General features: G+C 45.6%; 1 protein-coding gene across 1 annotated transcript in view; it reads right to left on the bottom strand.

The window, feature by feature from the left end:
* Nucleotides 1-12,338, bottom strand: part of ATP9A (ATPase phospholipid transporting 9A (putative)) — a 65,036-nt gene extending 52,698 nt beyond the window's left edge. Inside the window, exons 1-3 of the mRNA XM_075438958.1 lie at nt 12,175-12,338; nt 1,014-1,158; nt 571-684 (exon numbers count right to left, since the gene is read on the bottom strand). Of these exons, the coding sequence (XP_075295073.1) occupies nt 571-684; nt 1,014-1,158; nt 12,175-12,242 (327 nt within the window). The 5' untranslated portion in view covers nt 12,243-12,338. The remainder of the gene's footprint in view (nt 1-570; nt 685-1,013; nt 1,159-12,174) is intronic.
* Nucleotides 12,339-20,505: the final 8,167 nt, after the last annotated feature.

A 20,505-nucleotide genomic window follows, 5' to 3' on the forward strand; every position in this document is an offset into this window, starting at 1 on the left:
ACCTATCCCAAGGCCGCAGGTCAAAGCGCTTGGCAGGGAAGCGTGATTTGCCCTCATTGCGTGTATGGCCGCTCATTAAGGTCACATTTGACAGGCGCCCTTCAGTCCTTCGCTGCAACTGCCAGGCTGGTCCGGGGTCCCTCGCGTGATCACCCCGGGAGGGCACAACGCCCCACGCAGACGCTCCGTGAGCCCCCCGAGGTCCCGATGAAGCTGTGCACAGCACACACACTGCCAGGGAAATTTATCTGCTCTGGTCTCCATTCATTTTCTCACATTATTCACGAAGGCCTGCTGCCCTTGCAGTCAGCGTGGCCGGTGGCGAGAGCTCTGTGCCTATTGTGATGAACAAGCTGGGGGCAGAGTCCTCTCGCATCCCTGTCGAGCCTCTACAAAACACAGCTCGAGGCCAGAATGGGCATCTACTTAACAACGTGTACGGAGCAGGCCTGAAGAAGTAAGCTAACAAAATGATTTAAGGTGCAAACTTAAACCCTACAGAAAAGGCAGCACAAGAAATTGTGTCAAACACTGAAACTTTCTTGAATAAATAAACCTTGAATGACCTACCAGAGGAACCCAGTATGTGTAAAGGGCACCAAGCCTCATTTCAACGACAAACTGAGAGCAGGCCAGAAGCAGGAAATAAAGGTTGAAGAAGTATTTGAACTGGTTAAACAGCACCTAAAAACAGAAAAAAAAAAGAGGAGGGAGGAGATTAACGGAGTTTGAAGTTATGCATATTGAACTAACCACCAGAAACCTTTCTGCATGCTCCTCTAATGTCTAAATGCTAACTTAGGGCAGTGTGACAGCAGATCTGTCCTGAGTGTCCAGGACTGTGTCTGGTTTGCTGCTGCCCTAAGGCAGCCTTTGCTGGAGGCTCACCAAACACAACCCAAACATTAACAGTTTCCTCTGGCTCAAGATTCTACATCTACCTACTGTAAAATCACTGAAGTTGGGGAAAGCATTGGGGTGGGATGATGAAAAGCGTCTTTATTCACACTTACCCCAGGGAGAAACGTAAAAAAGTTGTATTTCTGATTGTTGATCACATTGCGAGGGTATCTCTGGTCTCTCTTCTCCGGATGGCCAAGCCAAACAGTACGAGGCCTTGGGTCTCTCCTCCCACAGCATCTTAAGCACTCACAACACCTACAGAAGGAACATTCATTAATGAGTTAAATTTTTAATACATTTCTCTGACTCACACACGCGCACCCCAGACCCTCTCTGCCAGAAGAGCTTAGCATTGCTTCTTCATTTGCTGGAGTTGCTGGAGCGTGTCCAGAGAAGGGCAACAAGGCTGGTGAAGGGTCTGGGGCACAAGCCTTATGAGGAGCGGCTGAGGGAACTGCGGCTGTTTAGTCTGGAGAAGAGGAGGCTGAGGGGGGACCTTACTGCTCTCTACAACTACCTGAAAGGAGGGTGCAGTGAGGCAGGTGTTGGTCTCTTCTCCCAGGTAACTAGCGATAGGACTAGAGGCAATGGCCTCAAGTTGCATCAGGGGAGGTTTAGATTGAACATTAGGAAAAATTTCTTTACTGAAAGAGTGGTCAGACATTGGAATAGGCTGCCCAGGGAAGTGGTTGAATCACCATCCCTGGAGGTGTTCAAAAAACATGTAGATGTGGCACTTTGGGACACGGTTTAGCAGGCATGGTGGTGTTGGGTGACAGTTGGACTTGATGATCTTAGAGGTCTTTTCCAACCTTAATGATTCTATGATCTGTCACTCACCACCTCTCATCTGTCAATTATCCACTGTACTACAAGCATCTTAAGACCCAGGGCTTGACTTTCTACCAAATACAGATGCTCCGCCTGCCACAGACCCTGCACACCTGCCTTGCAGTCTGCCGAGCTACGAGCCAACACCTTGTACGGTGTTGGAGTTCTTGCTAAAACATCACGCAACCCCATGTTCAAAGCTGGGCAGGCCTGCAGCAATGCTGGAAACGTGCCTGCAGCAACGAGGGCTGGGGAGGCTCCTCGCTTGACTTTCACGAGACCGATGCCTGGAGAAGCATGGCCCAAGGTCATCATGGCACAGAGTCAGTGCCGGCTGCTGGGAGAGCCTCTGCTGCCCGAGAATGGATGGGCTTCGGGAAGCAGGGAGGTCGGGGGGTACAGGCGGAAAGGTCCCCTTGCACTGATCCTGCATTGCAGGTGTTATGCTAGAAAGCTCCCATGAATAAAACAGTAACAGGTGCTTTCTATTACTGTTTCTGTTTCCTTGTTGGTGTATGGAAACTTCCTGAAGCAAAAGGGGGCTTTCCCATGTACGAACTGAACATAAACAGGAATGCATATATGTAAAATGATCTCATACATCCTATAGAGAAGAGATGGAGACAGACAGAGATCCTCCTCCTTCCCTGCAACCCCTGCTTCACAGAAATTTATACCTTTTTAAGAGAAGGGTTTAATATTTGCATATTTGGATTTTTGCACTTTAAAACAGCCTTGCCAAGGAATAATAATCTATAATCCTCTAAAAATAAAACCTTAAAAGGAAACTGAAAATAGATACTCAATGATTAATGATTTTATTTTTACACAGTATCATAGTCACTAGCTCTGTTTACATTAATAGCAAATTGTATGTTAGCTACTAACAAGTAACACGCATTCTCATCGACTGAGCACACGCACTGCAGACCCAGCCACGCAGTCTCAGTTTGTCAGTCTAGCTGTACTAATTGGCATACTCACCTCTTCAGGCACAGCCCCACTGCAGCCCCACCGCAGAGGCTGCAAGCTCGAGCAGCCCAGCCCAGCCCGGGACCCAGCGCCACAAACCCCAGCTGCCAGAGCAGCGGCTGCAGGCATTCAAGTTCAACCTATTTTCAATCCGACTAGACCGATATAACTTCTGCTCTAATTTTTTTCCTGCATTTTTGTCTACTTTGAGAGCTGTATCTGTTCTTGTTCCATTAAATATTGTCAGCTTTCAATTACCCAGCACAACAATTACTCTTTATATCTTGCAATACCAATTTTCCAAAAATTATTCAAAATAAATAAAAATATGAACCTGTGTCAGCACACTGATTTTTTTACTTTTTCAACTCAGGCTTATCATTAAAGCCTTTTACATAACATCATTTTTGGCCTTTGCCAAAAGTTACGTGGGAACACAGGAAAGCCACACCAACTTCACTAAAACTTTAGTAACCGTATCAGTTCTAACTTCTCTAGAAAAATGTGGAGGACTAACATGCAATTTGTGAAGCAACGGTAACACAAGAGAATTACAACTTTCTTTCCATGGGACCTGCAACCTGGCTGCCGTGGCCAGCAAAAAGTCAGCTCTCACATGAATTTTAGTGAATAAAACCGTGCACTGCTCAATGTAACGAATCATTGCTTGAGGCAATGAAAAAAACAGAGCGTTGGTTACTTTGTGGGAGATGCGAGGACTTACCAGCGACCCCTCGTGCACCTTGAAAAAGCTTCTCTGTTCAAAATTGCAGTATTGTACCCTCGCAAAGCCCAAAAGGGTTATTTTTGTTATTTTTCTGTTGCCACGGCTTCTCAGTGAAAGCCAATTTCTTCCCAATCCCCCTGGCTCCTTTAAACACAGACCTATTGATTTCACTGACATCTGGGACACCCAGTATCGCCTGGATTGATAACCAAAAGCTTCAGAGCGCTTACAAACATCTTTCCAAAAACCACCACTAAGATCTGTTCTCGGATCACAGCACTCTGCCACAAAAGTTCAGTTAAATACACACCTAACCGAAAGAAATAACTATTTAAGGAAGTACACAAAGCATTTGGCTCGTGAAGTCCCTGTCTTGCCAGACGATACACGCAGCGCGATGAACAGAGTTTACAACTCACCATGCAAAAGGCGGTTTCCTACCAAGATACTATTTTTTGATGTTTTATGACCTGCTGGATGCAAATAAACAGAAAGAAGTGAGATCAGTTAAGTCAGATCCTTCAGCAGATAAGAGGAATAAAAACCAATTTTGCTTCCAGAAGTAGAGAAAAGCTGTTGCCACGCGGTTCAGTGCTCATGAGCAGGCATAGACATCAACTCCACAAGGCTGACTTGCGAGATAATGTCTCACAAGCTCTTAAAACCAGACAAAATGATTTTTGCATAATCAAATTACTTTGATGCTATAATATTTCATGAAGAGTGGCAAACAAGCTCTGAAAAGGCAGATTTTCTCTAGTCTGTGCTCAAGACCAAGCGCAGCCGTATGCGTGCGGGTGCCACCCAAACACAGGAGAGAAGGTTCTCTCGCTCGTGGCCGCTTTCAGACCGAAATGCTGACAAGCCAGCAGAGCACTGCACAGCACCCACGCATCGCTGCTGAAGGAACATGAAATCACAAGTTTTGGATGGTGCCAAACAGCCTCTTACCAGCTCCAGGCAAGTCAAACTCCCCATTCCACAGCCAGAGGACTTGTCAAGTCCTCCAATTTCAGCAACAGTCCCACTGCTTTCACCCCCGCACACGTCTCGCTGACCGTGCAGAGGTCAGCCTTATCAAAGCCTCTGTAGTTGTCAACTCTGACTTGCAAACTGTTCACTTGCTGAATAACAGAAAATTAGGAGTATGCAGGAAAACCTGACAGAAATAAACATAGTGGGTGATGCAAACAGTTCAAAACTCTGATAGCAAAGCGCTCCTAGGTCAAATCACTGGAATAAAATAATTGGGGATGCTTTACTGTTCAAGCATATACAAGAGGCATCAGATTACCCACAGACTTAGAGCACCACTACTGCCATCTCTGCTTAGCTTTAGACATTATCTATTATTATTATTTCTATCTTATCATTGCCTGTTATCCTGCATTTGTAACATTCCTAAGACAACAGATTTCCATCTTTGACTATTCCTCATGTAGTAACATAAAACCATAATTAACATAAGTACCCTAAATGTAACCCACTTGTACTTGCCCCTGAAATTATCAGTTTTTGTTAGAGCTACAAACTTTATTTTTTCCTGTTAAGAAAAACTAACTGGTAGATTTTTCTTGCCCACACAGTTGTGTACAATACCGACATCTGAAAGGCAGCTACCAACACGAGACAAGCAGTAAAGCTGGTGTTAAACACTCAAATTCACAAGCTCTACTTCAGAAGTATATTTTAGTGGCTTGATACCTTTTAATTGCCGTTTTCTTCTGTCTTTGTAGATGAAGACCTAAGACAAATAGTCACTTGTATTGCAAATACGTTTTAATGGAAAATGGTGAAAATTGTATTTGGATTGCAATGGAAAACAGATATGCTCTACGAAGAAATGTAAAAAAAAAAAAAGGAAAAAAGTTGTTTTCCTTCTTTCAGGATGCAGAAAACCACACAAGATTAGCCTTGATCCCATGTTTTAATGACTGTGAATTCAGAATGACCTCTGTGATATGGCTCCAAATAGGAGGCTTTGCCCAAGGAAGCAAACCTGGTGTCCACACACTCCATTTCATCACAACATGCTTCTCAGTTACAGAGAGAGTCAGTTGGTCCTTGTAATCAGACATCTGAAACCAGTTACCTTTGTTTATTTTTTAGGTTGGGCCTCTTCTAGGGGTTGTACTCAACAGCAGAAATACCTACTCACCTATATCATAATATTTACAATAGCATAAGACCCAAAGACAGTACTACCATAATTTAATATATTTTTCACTCGTGCTGGGAATTCTTTTTTTTTTTTTTTACAAAGTAAAATTCCAATACGCTCCCAAGAACTTTCCAAGTATCTGGGCAGATCTTCAAACCGATATCTAAATCTCCAAAGGAGATTTCCAGACATTTTAATAAGTTCAATTGCTTAACAGCATTTTTTCTTCACGAACATATAAGAAAACGGCAAATGAACCCCACAGACTAATCAGAACATTTTACATCAAGAAGAATACGCTCTGCCTGACTGTTTACATACAATTATATTACTTTTAGTCTTTTCTTTTCCAAATTACTGTGAATTCACTAGTCTGGGAATGCTAACACGCAGCACTGCAAAATTGCTTACACTTGCATGGTTCTAAATGAGACGGTGGTCCCCAATACTGAAAGCACCCACAAAGGCAGGGAAGTAGAAGGCAATTGCACAAAAGTGAAATTACCCCAAATTTAGTACACGTTCTGCAAAGCCATGACCTCTCATAGCATTCCCACCAAAAAGATACTCGTTGCTGTAAGAATTTTAATTTACAAATGCTGTGTTACTATAAGGTTTGAGAATCAATCTAACAACAACGCAGTTCCAAGTACAAGCAAGAAAGGGCACGGAAGAATCTGCTGTGTAAAAGTAACAGTTTTGTGAAATTCCTGCCTGGCTAGTCACAGTTTTCGCAACCTCCTGCATTACAGCGAAAGCAAACTGAAAACCTAATTAGAGAAAAAAAAGTCAAACTTCCTGCCTAGCAAGTTTCTGAAGGCAATTATCAGTAGTATCAATGCTCACGTAAAGAATATCCAGCATTTCTACGAAGTCTCCTACAGAGCCTTTTAGCATGAGGTTTCTACGCAACGTAAAGGAATTCATTTAAAAAAAAAAAAAAAAAAAAAAGAGTCCAGCCAATGAAGGCAATACTCCAACCAGCTGTACCAGAGCGGCACGTTGCAACATTTCAGCTGGGGAGGTTTAGCAGGGCTGAGGAATCCCAGGACGTCACCGCCTCAAGGCCTCCCCCCAAGTGTGCAGTGCTCAGCCTGCGGCTGAAAATCCTGAAAAGCAGCAAACGCTGATCTTTATCCGATATACACTCAAAGATCCCCAAAGAGTTTCTGTTAGGAACGCACCCAGTCAACCCCAGTGCTGGCATTTAACTCCTCCCTATTCTGCGACCGTGTTTTTCCCTCTTGTCCCACCAAGCCCCCAGCCCAAACCCCGGGCTAGTCGGAATGGTAAGCTGCGACGGTTATCTCTGCACACTAATTGCGCAAGTGCCAGCCCGTGGCTTGTCGAAGTAAGTTGGAAAAGGAGCTTTTGGTAAGAGCAGAGACACTTCTCAAGCACAGAACCATGTGTCCATTCTTACAGGCATATGTTTATCACCCCCCAAAGATATCCCATTGCCACGATTTTTTTTAAAACTTTTCAATGATGTCTTAAACTTCATTAAGTAAGAAGTCATTACTAAGCTCATTAGTTCTGCTTTACAATCCTGTACATGACATCTGTGATCCTCATGAAGCGCTTTACGCAAACAGGAGAGACTGTAACGGCAGATCATGTTTTAACAGACTGGCACATTTTCATTAACCTACCCAGGGTCACGTGCAGACAGGACAGTGCCACTACCCGATCCCTTTCTGTCTCACACGTGCCGATGTTGCAACGCGAGCAAACACCGGTCTCCACGGCCGCTTTCATCACTGCACCAGGCTATGTTGGCACAACACATGGTGCGATGCTGGTGAAAGCCCAGCCCTCGTCGGCACTGCATGGCTGCTGCGCACTCACAGGAGCCAAGGCAAAAGCCCCCAAAGCTGCCAGGGGCTTGTACCATGGGGAAAGACAGCCACGCTTAGGGTGCAAAGTCCTGGGTCATATCGCTAAATACCCGATTTGGGATGCCCACGTGCTGGGATGACAAAACACAACTCATACTGAGAGCAACAGGGAAAGAAGAGGCAGAAAGATGGGTGGTGATCCTAACAAGGAACATTTCAGCCTTCTTCTCCTCCAGACACTGAATAATCTTAACCCTGATAAAAACATTCTGACAAATCCATTTCATTGTGTACCAGAAACAAAGTACTCCATGAACATACACACACTACGCAAATATGTTTTCAGATTATCCTGGTGATGATTAAATAAAAAGTCCTTTGGACTGGGCCTATCAGCTTTGTCCAGTTAACTGACTTGTTCCTCCTTAAAAATAATTTTACAGGCATTGTATAGTTCTGTGATCCCCTGTTGCTTTGGATGCCAGCCCTATTTTGGGGGACCAAGCTTAAAGACCTGGATGGTGAGGGAAGGGGCTGCTCAGGCCATCACACCACTCCAAAGCCTCCTGCTCAGGGCAAGGTCAGCATCGCTGGAGGAGGTTGGCTGTTTCTGGCAGGAGGGAACTATTGGCATTATTAGGAATAATAAAATACTTTCCATCACGAAATCAGAAGACTATGTCCTTGAAAGAAAGATTGTCTAGAAAAACAGCTGAAAGTTTACATTGCTGCTTAGAGATGCTGATAAAATTAGCACGCACTTTCCAGAAACGGGAATCACAAAGTTAAAGAAGTGTGAGCAATTTTCTATTTCTCCTCCTCTGTTTTGCAACCGAAGCACTGAAGAACAGTACTGCACTAGCCCCTGAAGTATAGTAAATTAGCAAGTCACTGTACACCATGAACTTTTAAAAACTACCTTACAGAAAGAACATGAAAAATACATGAAAACAGCTTATATGTGGAAGCTTATACAGCACTGTGTTATTCACATTTTAAATCACAACTTGGCAAGAACAAGAATAAAAAACAAACTCACAAATACCCAAATAAAATTACAACCACTTTAAAGCATCTCTTTTGACGTGAACCGTATCTGAAACTCTGAGTCCTGTAAGTCCTGGGGTCCTCAATCCGCACAGGGATCTACATGAATGGGGAGGCGGTGACAAGCACAAACGCCTACTGCGTACTTCACTTGGGATGATACTTGTTTACAAGAACGCAGTCTTAGCGACGATGTAAGCAGCAGTAATATGACAGATTGACTGTCAGATGACAGATGAACAGCCACTACCAAGAAGCAGGTTTTGTCTATAAATGCAGCATGTACTATGGAGAAGTATTTGAGAGAGCAAATGAAAAATGCTTTCATAAGTGTTTTTCATGTAAAACAAACCTAATGGAAAAAAAGCGTCACATCTGTCTAATACTGGGATAGTATTTGTCAAATTAGTGCTGAAATTCATCAACATATTTAATCACTTCTACAACAAGCGCACCTCTCAGATGATGTTCCTACATTTCTCAAGGCTGTGCTGTTAACTCCTTGGAACTTTCAAAATACAAACCAACCTCCCACATTCCATTATATTAAAAGTATGCAAAGAATTTTCCATCGAGAGGAAAAAATAAAAAGAAAACAGAGCCACACACATCCACCTAGGCTTTATACACACCTCCACACCACTCAAGCACGGTCTCACCCTGTGCGAGGGCGCAGCCGGGGTGTCTCGGGAAGGGGCCCGGAGCGTGGTTGTCCTGCAGCCCACCCCTGCCCACCATCCTCAGAGCAGAGCAGAGCCGAGCAGCTCGTCCGTGGGCAGCCAGCCTGGCCACGCACACGCCGAGGCACACCCACACGCCGGCAGATGGAGGGCAGGAGCTCCCGTCTCTCTCTGTTGACTCTGAATGGAATTTTGCCATTTTAAACAGAGCCAAAGAGTACACACACACGTACAATGGAATGGCCGCATGAAATGTTACTGAAAAGCTCCTCCTTCCCGTCTCATTCCCCATTCTTCCCCCCACACTTCTGGATCAAGGCCTTTTACATTGCAGAGGCAGCACGAGCACAGCAGCTTGCCAGTTTTGAAAAAATGCCTTGCAGGACTGTGGACTGAGACCATGAGCTATTTCGGGAAAAACTTGTGTCATGCACTGAAGGGAGCATCTGGGGTGCTTCAGGAATTGCAGTTCCCTTCCCGGCAGAGCCCAGCCCCTGGGTAGCTCAGACTCACTTGCCATCCCAACAACAGTCCTGCTGCAGCTCATGCTAACCTTCCCTCCTCACTGGCACATATCTCATCGTGGTTTTCAGAGTGCTGCAAAGCGTTTGGAAGAATACGGCTGAATTCAAGGCACACAGCTGCAGAATTTAGAGCTTAGCCTTTGACTGCAGCAAGATCCACACTAAAGTTACGCTCAGGAACAGATAACCACTTCTCCCACCAGTTTATCAAGTACATGGTTTCTCTTTGACGCAGGTCTCGGCTGTCTGTACCGTTATTCATGTCCGCAAGGCTACTGTGCAAGTTCCTCCCTGGCTTCTCTGGAGGCCAAGGCTGTAACGAAAGCCTTGCTTGGACAACACCTGCCCTTTGCTGCCTACATGAGAATCAGGCATTTCTTATGTCTTACTTAACACAGATGAAAATTTCTATGAAGCCATTCAGCATATGAACAGGAATCCATTTCCCACTCCAGAAGACCAAACTGACAAACACCTCTGAGAACTTGCCCCCACTGGTGGGGGAAACCACCACAGTAGAAATTGCAGGCAGGGCTATACTAAGGTGAAGTCTTTCAAGATTTGCTTATCCCTGGGTTTTCATATGTATCAAGGAAGAGGACTTGGAAGTGCTTTTGTTTGGGTTTTTCTCAGATGGAACAGAAGAAACAGGGTCTTGATTACGGCTTAGGACTCCCAGGACTCCATCTTGGATGTGACATCAGGGACCCTCCCTGACTTGCTGGCTGATTTCTTCTTTGGCTTATAACACTGTTTTGGATTTGCTGGAGTCCAATGCTTGTTATTTACACTATCATTCGATCACATTACTAACAGATCACAGGCTACTCACCAGTAAAACACGAGTTCCCAATATTTGAGAAGTCCTATCCCCAGAGTTACTGCACCAAACAGCAACCCCAAATATAACTTATACAGACTTCTGTTGAGAAAAATCCTAAGGAATCTCCCTTCACAACTGCTTGCTGCCAAAATTTCTTGTTAACACTGGAAATGTCATCTCTGTGACTGCTAATCAGCTAGAGTCCACAACCAAAGAAGCATACCTTAGGTTAGATGAGGGCAATTTTTGTTAGACACTACTAACCACATCATAATACCCAAGAGGGACTTGGTGGAGATTAGACAACTTGAGCAAAAAAAATCATCCAAGAAGCTTTGAGAAATTTCTCAGGCATCCACCTCTCCTCATCTCTTTCAATCACGTCACCGAATTTAATGCCATGGTGGCTGCACCTTGTGGAACTTGCCCAGTGATGCACGTTACACAGGTGCTGGGGAATGACTTGCTGCACCACACGCACCTCCCAGCTCAGTATCAACTGGCATGGATATTGCTAAATCCATCATTAGAAACAACCGATAATAAGGAATAATTCTAATAATGAATAAAGTATGTAGATCAATTTCAGTTAGAGGAATACAAATCAAAACTATCAACCGAAAACATAACAAACAAGGGGAAAAAGTCAATTTCCTCTTGTTCTAACAGTCAGCATTTGCTTTGGTATTTTGGCTTATTCTGCTCATACCACTCACCACATTTTTAAAAGCAAATTATCCATGGACAAAAGAAGCACTGCAGTAACCGACAGCCAGGTAACTTGGATACCCCGAACACCCCACTGTGTACAAACCAACCTGCCTGGAGAGTTGCGCAATTTCCTGCCAGAACAGCATTAAAGGATCATTTTCTCCTATTTAACTTCCTGCAGGGGAATATCAGGATACACACGTACATACATCTCCTTTCGGAACACATCCCGCCCCGGGATATTGCAACATCCCGCACGAATGATATTGTATTGCTTTTTCGGATACAGTTAAACAGAGCCTTCTGCGCCCAGAGCCCTTTGTTGCAGACCTGCCAACACCATTTCTGGCCCGACGCTGCTCCCCAGCCCAGGCCGAGGGCCCGCCCGGGCCCGGCCCGCACCCCCGGCCCCAAGCGCGGCAGCGGGGCCGACACACGGGACCGGGACCCAGAGCCGCCCCCAGCCCGGTGCCCGCGGCCCTCGCTGCCCCTCCCCGGGCCGCGCTCGCTGCCGCCCCGGCACCGCTTTGTCTGGAGGGCTCCAATGGAGACGGCAATAAGCATAAGGGCCGGGCCCCCCCTCCCCACCCCCGGCCGGCAGCTGACGGCTGGCCCCGCTCCCCCCAGCCCCGCGCCCCCGGCCGCAGCACAGCACCGCCCGGCAGGACCCTGCTCTGCGCACGGGCGTGCCACGGCAATGGCGTCAGGGACAACCTGTCAGCGTCTGCCTGCCTCCCCCGCCGCCGCCGCCTCCTCCTCCCCGGCTCAGACCGCGGCCGCACGGCGACGCAGCTCCCGCCCGCCCTCCGCCGCCTGCCCCGGGCATCCCGCAAAGGGGGCCCCGCCGCCGCCCCGAGGCGAGGGGGCCGGGGGTCGCGCCGCCCGCCCCGTCTCCCGCAACACAGGCGGCGGCCGGGCGGGGAGCGGGGCCCGCGGGCGCCCCGCCGAGCGGCTCACCCGCTGCGGTGCTTGCTGTCCATCCGCTTCTTCTGCCGGACCGGCTGCAGCGGGATGTTGTCGGTCATGGCCGCGGCTGCCGGGGCGGAGCGGGGCGGGATGCGCTTCCCGGCTCGGCTCGGCCCGGCCCGGCCCTCCGCCGTCTGGCGGCGCCGCCGAGGGGCCGGGCTGGCGCCGGGCTCCCAGCACGCAGGTGCCGCGCCCGCCGCCGTGCGCCCCGCCCTCCCGGCGCGGTCCGCGCCTCGCTGCTCCGCCGGCCTGCCCCGCCGCGCCCGGCCCGCAGGCTCCGCCCCGCCGCGGGCAGCCCGGCCCGGCGCGGCCGGCACCTGCTCTGCCGGGAGCCCGGGGCTCCAGCGCCCGCTGCCCAGCCTGTGCCTTCCCCTCGGTGCCCCCCCGCACCCCGGCTCCGTTTCCCACCTGGGCTCCCGCGTCTCGCCCCACGCCGCATCCCGTGCGGCCTCAGCCTTGTGCAGCGGCAGGGCTGTGCTTCAGGCGGCTGCCGCTCGCACCCTCGCTCGGTGTCCTTCACCCACTCCAGGCGATGTTCGTTTCTGGATCCTCGTTCAGATTTCTTCTTCAAAGAGGCACAAATTGCTCCAGTAGTTTTGTTTGAGTTATGATTTCAAAGTTTTCTTTACCGTCACAGTGACTAAATCTTCATTAAAACTACGTGTACAAACCAGATTCCAATAAAGCCCTGGGCTACAGAAGCGGAGATAGGTGCTTGGCCTGATAAACTCTGCATTTGATCAGTGTTCCCGGATGCCACCATAGTCTTTCCCACTGGTTGCCCCATATTCCTATCCCAGCTAAACTCTGCCCAAGGTGTCTGACACCTGTTCTGCCTTCCCCATCCACTTCTCTCTCTTCGCTCCAGCTCTGCTGTCTCCATTACATTTTCCTCTTGCTATCTCTGTATCTCCATGTTCTCCTTTGCCATAAACAAGACAGCAAAGGATCTTTTAAGAACCGCACACCCGGCTCTCCTCCAGCCCACGTAGCTCTCATGCTGTCGACTTTCTTCATCCAAACAAGAAAAGCAAAATTCCCAGTGGCAATGGTGTATTTCATAAAGAGGATTAGAAACTGGTACTGCAATGGTCCTGTTCAAATGAAGTACTCTTTTCTAGTGATACGATCATGAAAAATGTTGGTCAAGACAAATATGCATAGAACACATCCTTCTTAAAATGTGGAATGTTAAATTACATCTAGAAAACCACAGTCAGGGAAGTCTAAGAGGGTTAATGGTATCTGGTCAGCCACCAGAATCTGCTTATGATAGCCTGGTGGAAGCTTGGTTAAAGTCAGTGGAGAATACCAACAAGCAATTGAGAAAATGTCAGTAGAGAAAAAAATTGCTCCAGGGTGTGTAACTGGTTAGATGACGGCCCCGCGTCGCTGTGCTGCAGCTGGTCGGCGGGGATCCAGCCCCGACCCCTTTCAAATCATTTCCTCCTGTGCTGCCATTCCCCTGCGATACTTTCCTCTCTGCATGGCTCTGCTCTACACCAGCTCTGCAAAGTGACCGGCTTTACAAAAACCATCTGTCCGGGAGAATTCCTTTATTTATTTATTCCAATCAAATCCCATTAGGGGCTGGATGCCGAGTGCGGCTTGTGAACAGCCAAGCAGCACCAGCGGGAGTGCCGCAGCCTCGGGAGGGCACAGCCTTGGACCAGGGGCTTCTTCAGCTGCATTTCTCTCACGGGGAATCATAATGCGGGTGTTCGACATCTTCTGTAACTGAAGCCACGCCTGCACCGAGCAGGAGCTGCGCCCATGGGTGCTGACAAGGCTGCCATTTCGGTAGGAGTGCTTTCACCGCCATGGGCATCGCCCATCGAGGTTTGCTCCTGCCACCTGCGGAGCCACACCAGCGCGGGCAGCAAACCTGCCACAGGCTGTCGTCGTGCAGCGCAGCTTCTTCCTGTTGCAACCACCAAGCTGTACACTGGCGCACCTACGCGATGGAGGAAATGCCCAGTGCAGATAAGGATCGTACGAAACACTCAGATCTACACATCCATCTCAGCATCTTACACTGCTGCCCCGGTCACCACAAAATCTGAACCTCTTCCTAGTGCATGGCCAGCTTCTTTCTCATCTCTTTTGCAAACACCTGCAAAATCCTTCATTTAACAAATAACCTGCTTGGAAACGTTCACTAAGCAAAGACTCACCGTGCCTGCTTACACGTGCCGCCGCAGTTAGGCCACTTACAATGAATGTCTCATTTAGCTGTTGTAGCTACTCCCTCCAGCTGCCCGCAGTCCTGGGCTGCCAGGTCTCGTCTGCCTGCACAGTCAAACTAAGCCTGCCCGTGGTTCTGCAGATCTCAAACACCGCAATCACGGTGGCCAAGAGCAGAGGAGGACCGGGTAAGCCCCAGTGTAAGTTCAAAATCACCATTGGTTTTAATATACTAAAAAGTAGCCTATACCGAACTGACTGGTTTTTTAAGGTGAGGGATGTTTGCGTATATCTTAAAATGAGCTCAAGGTAATCTTCAGTAACAGTTGGTACTTTCCCAGTGAAAAATGAAGACTTAAAAAAAAGAGAAACAAAGCACATACATAAAAAAAAAAAAAGAAAAGAAGAGCAAAGAATAGCGAGTCACATCAGAGTTTCTGGGCAGCTCTCTTCTTTCCTGCCCTCACTGCGTTCTAGCTCAGGTTACACTACGGGTTACACCAGCACAAAAAATGCAACTGTCATTTAATTTTTTTTCTTTACACTTGAAGCAGAGTCATCCTGACATTTTGTAATGAGGACATTTCAGCAATGTAATTAATAGTTACACCAGTTTCAGGCACCAGTACTGAGGATGTTTGGGCAGATATTTTCAATGCCATTCGAACTAGGGCAGTCTTATTACAAAATCTGTTTGCAGAACTGACTTTTAGGCTGTATTTCAATTTAATAATACCATATTTTAAGTTCTTACTTCTCAGTCTGCTGCTCTTATCCACTTATGGGGACAACTGAAGTAGAAACAGAAATCCATTCTCCTCCCACAAATATTTCAGCTCATCAAACAGATTTGCTCCATTTTTTCTCATATTCAACTGCAGATTTTTATTTTTAAATGAGAGAAAAGATATGATAGGATTCACTTCACATCATAATTTTATAAAAGGAGCAGCTGAAGAACCTAAACAGGATGTTGTACTTGACCAAAACTGTCACAAGTTATGACACCATTGCCACAAAACCACTGGTTTAATGCTGTAACTGGCTGAAACAATAATCCTAGCCTCCAGCCTTAAGGCTCAATCTGCAATTAAAATATAACTTATCAAATATCACTGTTATTTGCTTTGAGGTGGAAACAGCACTGGATTTTAACACAGCCAACAGTCTTTTAAGCACAACATTTTGGCCCTTGATATCTTTGTGTTTCAGACACAAATGAATGATATCCCTCCTTTATGTGGAGCAGCTAAACTTCCTTCCCATCATTTCTGCACATTGCCCAACTCCGCCACCCAAGAACATGGGAGGAGAACCAACTGACTGTCGTACGGTGACTCTCAATTCCAGTGATCCTAACAGAGGAGCATAGGGATGCACAGCCAGGTTTACATCTATCTGCATAATCAGGCGTAACGAATTTGGCAAAATGGTGATAGCAATCAAGTGACAGTGATACTGCACCCTGCAGACTTAACTCCTGCAGCATCCGAGGATTCAAACAAGCTTTCAAAGCCTCCCTTGCAGGCACCCTAGTTTTCTGCCTTTTATTGTAACACTTTTGACTTTTAGTTAGAAAATGACTGTGAAAGATCAAGACTAGGCTGAACCCGAATGGGCTAAATCCACACCTTGACGTATTTCTTGCGTAGCATTAACTTTGCTATAAAGATTTTCCATGTGATCTCACCATTCACAGCAGGTATGCGCTCTCCTGATTTCCAAGCCTTTGATTTTCATTTGCCTGTTGAGAAGGAATGCCCAAAGGAAAACCTCCAGCCTCAGACTGAGAAGTTACATTTATTAAATCAAGTGAAATAAAACCTATTTTGGTTTTTCTGATGCCACAGGCTGCTTCTTCTGATGCTTAATTTTTGTAAGCACAGAACTTGAAACTCACAAAGGAGTCCTGCAAGCTGCAGAATCCATACTGCACAACTGCTAATTAAAAGGAGCTGATTTATTTACCATAATTTTAAATTATTATCTATGTTTTTTCTCCCAGGACCTTTTTGCCCAGATGATTAAATTAACATCACAGCAAGCAGAGTTTTATTCCCCTCCCTTCTCCCCTCTCCCCTAATGGTTTGTCATGGAACCAATTCTGGACCCCTTGGTCTCCTCTGAGGCTGTCCTGCAGGGAGAGTTTATCACACGCTGTCAGTGTTTTCATCACTGCACGTTGTAGATCCCATTTCAAAACCAGAAATTGCTTATTGGCAAGTCCAAGGTTGAGCCCCCATTTTTAATGCGAAAGGTTGTACAAAACTACCAGGTTGTTGACTGGAATGATTTAATATCTGTTCCCAGAGCAGGCAGCACAAGCACGCTTGTTTTGCAAGTAGGATTATGTTTTCTGCGCTGCATAGTCCTGAGTCTCGTGTGGTCTGCCACTCAAATTTGCGAAGACGAGGCAAAATTCAAGCTGGCAAAGCACAGCCTATGGGCACAACTGGCTGGCAGGGCGTGCCTAAATCAAACCAGACATTTCCGTGTCCATGAGCCTTTACCATAGTAGCTCCCAGTGTTCTGGAAGCAAGTCTTCCTGTCTTACCTCTTTTTCCTTTCTCCCCCACTTCTCCATTGCACCCCTGCATTACAGAGCACCGCCACCCCCTCGTCCCCACAGCTTCATCTCCTCCTTTCTGCCTGGAACACCAGGTGCTCACCCACAGGTGATGCCTTCCAGTGGGTTTCACTGATCCTCAAATGCATCCAGGTCTCTAAGCTCCACTGATTAAAGAACATGTAAATAAACTGCATTTTGGGGGTGTGCCTATGTACCTCCAAGGAGCAAGTCCGAGTGCCAGTTTCCCACTCAAACAATGGATGGTGGTTTTGACAATGCACTTGCAAATTGTACTCATTACTTATTCAGCACAATATGCTATAAATTTTCTTACATTTTAGTTGTGCTACTAAATAAATAATTGATGTTTTTATGCAAAGGACTCCAGTGTTTTTGCCTGATGAACACTGTAGAAGGTCATAATAACAATATCCTGTTTCACTTTTTATATGCTGGAAGATTAATTCAATTTTGAAACTACATTTGTTTTTGCTTACTTTATTTATTTTTTTCCCTAAACATGAGTATCAAATTATAGGTAATTCTGACATCTAAGGAGATGGCTAGGACAGTAGGTGTGTAACTGGTTGCACTAAATGATTACAATTCCGCAGGCTATTCAAGTTGTGAAATTATTCTTTGTACCTGCTATTATCTGATTTCATAAGTGCATGTTTTACAAATCCCAGGGCACACCTTCTTTGTCTGAAAAGGTAGCCCATTGCACATGGTATTTTGAGCTTTGTTTCGGAGCTGTGTTTGCAGCTGCACCATTTGTAAGGAAGATGAGCATGCAGGAGCGGGGATTTGGTTGCTAAGGGCTTGAAAACTTGCAGTCATGCAGTAACTGCGCAGCAGGCAGCCTTGTATACCACGTTAGTTCCCCATGCTACTGACTCACTTCCACAAATGGCAAGGGAAGAGGTGGGTTTGGTGCAGTGAAACATCGCTCTCTCTCAAGGCAGTACTGAAACAGGCTTGGACTATGACATTCAATCCCTCCAAAGAAGAGCAAACGTGCCAAAGCTGCCCATTCCTGGGGCACAGCAGCTGCACACGTGCAGAGTCATTGCTAGGAAGGAGCATTTTAGTAAGAGCAATGCAAACATGAGCTGGGATGCCGAAGCAAGAATCATTAGCAATGTGGTATCATTGTACGGGTGCCCTCAGCCTGCACAAGATGCATTCATCTTTTAAATTTATCTTTTAAATGTCTGAACTCAGACAAGACTACTGCAATTAACTGGCAAGTTAAACACTACCAGATTATAATGCACTGTTAACACCTGCATCTCTGAGCTGCACGGATGGCTTTGATATTATTTTTACTTTTGACAAGTGGGCGATAGCGGATATCCTTTAAGCCTATATTTAATGAAGCCCTCCATAAATCCATCAACACTTGCTAAGGGAAACTACAATAAAGCTCATACTGCCATAGGCTGTGTTATCGAGAGAACATTTGGCATTCTCATAATGAAGGTTCAGAGCAGATACTTCTCATGCTGATCTGAGGAACTGCAGTATTTGTATAGGATCTTTTTCTTCCTCGCACAATTATATGTTGCAGACCAAGAAGAAAACAAACCTTCAGTACCTAATTTTCAAAACAATAATAGTCAAACTGTCAGTCATCTAGGACAGCTGTCAAATACAAGAAACGAAGAAAGAAAAAGGTGCAGCTTTCTAGGCAAATAAACTCCCATTTTTATTTTGTTAGCTCTTGCAATGATTTTGCTATTAGCTGTAGCTGTTTATTGAATTCTCACCATACTGATTTTTATTTCTGTGTTACACTTCCTGTGGGTGTAATAAAAAATGTAAAGCTATAAATCGAGAATAAATTGGTACTTGTTACACATTTTATATTTTCAAATTTTCTTAAAAAAACCCACCCCTACATAAAGTGGTTATTTTGTCAGTTAAGACTGAAAGAATTGATGGAGGAGCAGTAGAATAGGTAATGAGGAAATCTGATTTTTTCCAAATCTGGACATCATGAGTTGAGAGGGGTAGAGTACTTTTAATACATGCAGAAATTTAGGTACCCCAAAGCAGCAAATTGCCTGAATGTGTGCTGAACTTTAAGGACTTAAGTAGTCAAACTGGTTTCATGGAAACAATGAGTGGGTCAAAAAAAAAAAAAAGTAAAAATTTATATTTGGCATTCTAAACATCTAGACTACATGGAAATATTTTTTTCTAAAAATGAACTTTGCAAAGTGGATCTACAGGACTGTAAAAGGCTGTTAAGCCAATTCAGTTAACTTGATTTAAAAGCATCCTCTCTCATAGTACTGCAAAGCCATTGAGGATCTAGGAAGATAATTTGCATAAAAGGTTTCGGGACACATTCTATATTACTACACTAAGAACGCAGGTTATTTGTCAAGTAGTTATTTGCCCCATATATTCATCCTGCATCACCTTTCTGTTCAGAACACATCACACTTTGTGCCCCTCGCCCTCACATTTTTACGGTTTCATAAGTTGGGTGCTTTGACTTTTGGTCAGCTCACAGGTTGTTTTGGGTTTTTTGTTTGGGTTTTTGTTGGATTTTTTTTTTTAATTTGAAAGCTTAAATGAGCTGATTGAAGTATAGACAAGAACATTATTAATAAAAAAGGTATCTTATTTATGCTTTGAATCATTTTTGCCCCTAAACCTATGTAAGCAAAAGCATAGGAACACCTCTACACAACACTTACCAAACTGTTTTTAAAAAAGCTTTGTTCGTGCTGTTCAACGTGTCCAGCTTAACCAGAGTGAGAAGGAACACAGAGGCATTCTGACCTACCATGAGTGCTCAGGTGCGGTGTCTGCCCACCAAAGCCAGCCTTTGGCATCGTGGAGGAGCCAAGGAACCCCTCCCCGCAGGCAGACGGGCTTCAGCTTCTTCAGCTTTCCCTCCTGCTCCAGCAGTCCCTTAGTGACCATCAGTTTGACAGCGCACTTTCAGCAGAGATGGCTCTCATGCGTCCAAGCCTACAGAAGCCGTGACTGCACTCCACTGTTAAAGAGATTCAAACACCGTGAGAGTGGATTTGTATTCCTGACCCTGCACCAATGCCCATTGCGGCTTGAGGTTGTGGTCTTTATATTTCACCCTGTTCCTCCCTTTTGCTCTTGTAGTTCTAGATACCGTGTTGACAGTATGGACAGTAAATATATGGAGGAAAAGCAAAGGTAGACTCTACGTTAGACTAAAAAAAAATATATATATATATAAAATAATAGCACTAGGTACTGTGAATTGTATTTGATTATTTTTTAGGTTTTCTAGTGAGACACTCTTACACAAACCTTTAATAATGTTTGGATTTTGCTTAAACCAAGTATTGAAAAATAAGGCACACAATGAGACCCCCCTGCTCTCATTCTGAATCAAGATATTTTCTGCATGAAGTAATTGAATCAGAGAAGTTAATCTTTGGACTGCAAGATGGAACAACCAGAGAGACTAATAAAGAAGTTTGAAAGGAGAGGGATGCTGCTTTAGATTGGCTGGGATGTCCAGCATATGTTTCAGTTATAATGGGCATTAAAAAGCTTGCTTTCCAATAAATCAG

The sequence above is a fragment of the Opisthocomus hoazin genome, chromosome 18 (genome assembly GCF_030867145.1).
Source record: "Opisthocomus hoazin isolate bOpiHoa1 chromosome 18, bOpiHoa1.hap1, whole genome shotgun sequence".
NCBI classification, from domain to species: Eukaryota; Metazoa; Chordata; class Aves; order Opisthocomiformes; family Opisthocomidae; genus Opisthocomus; species Opisthocomus hoazin.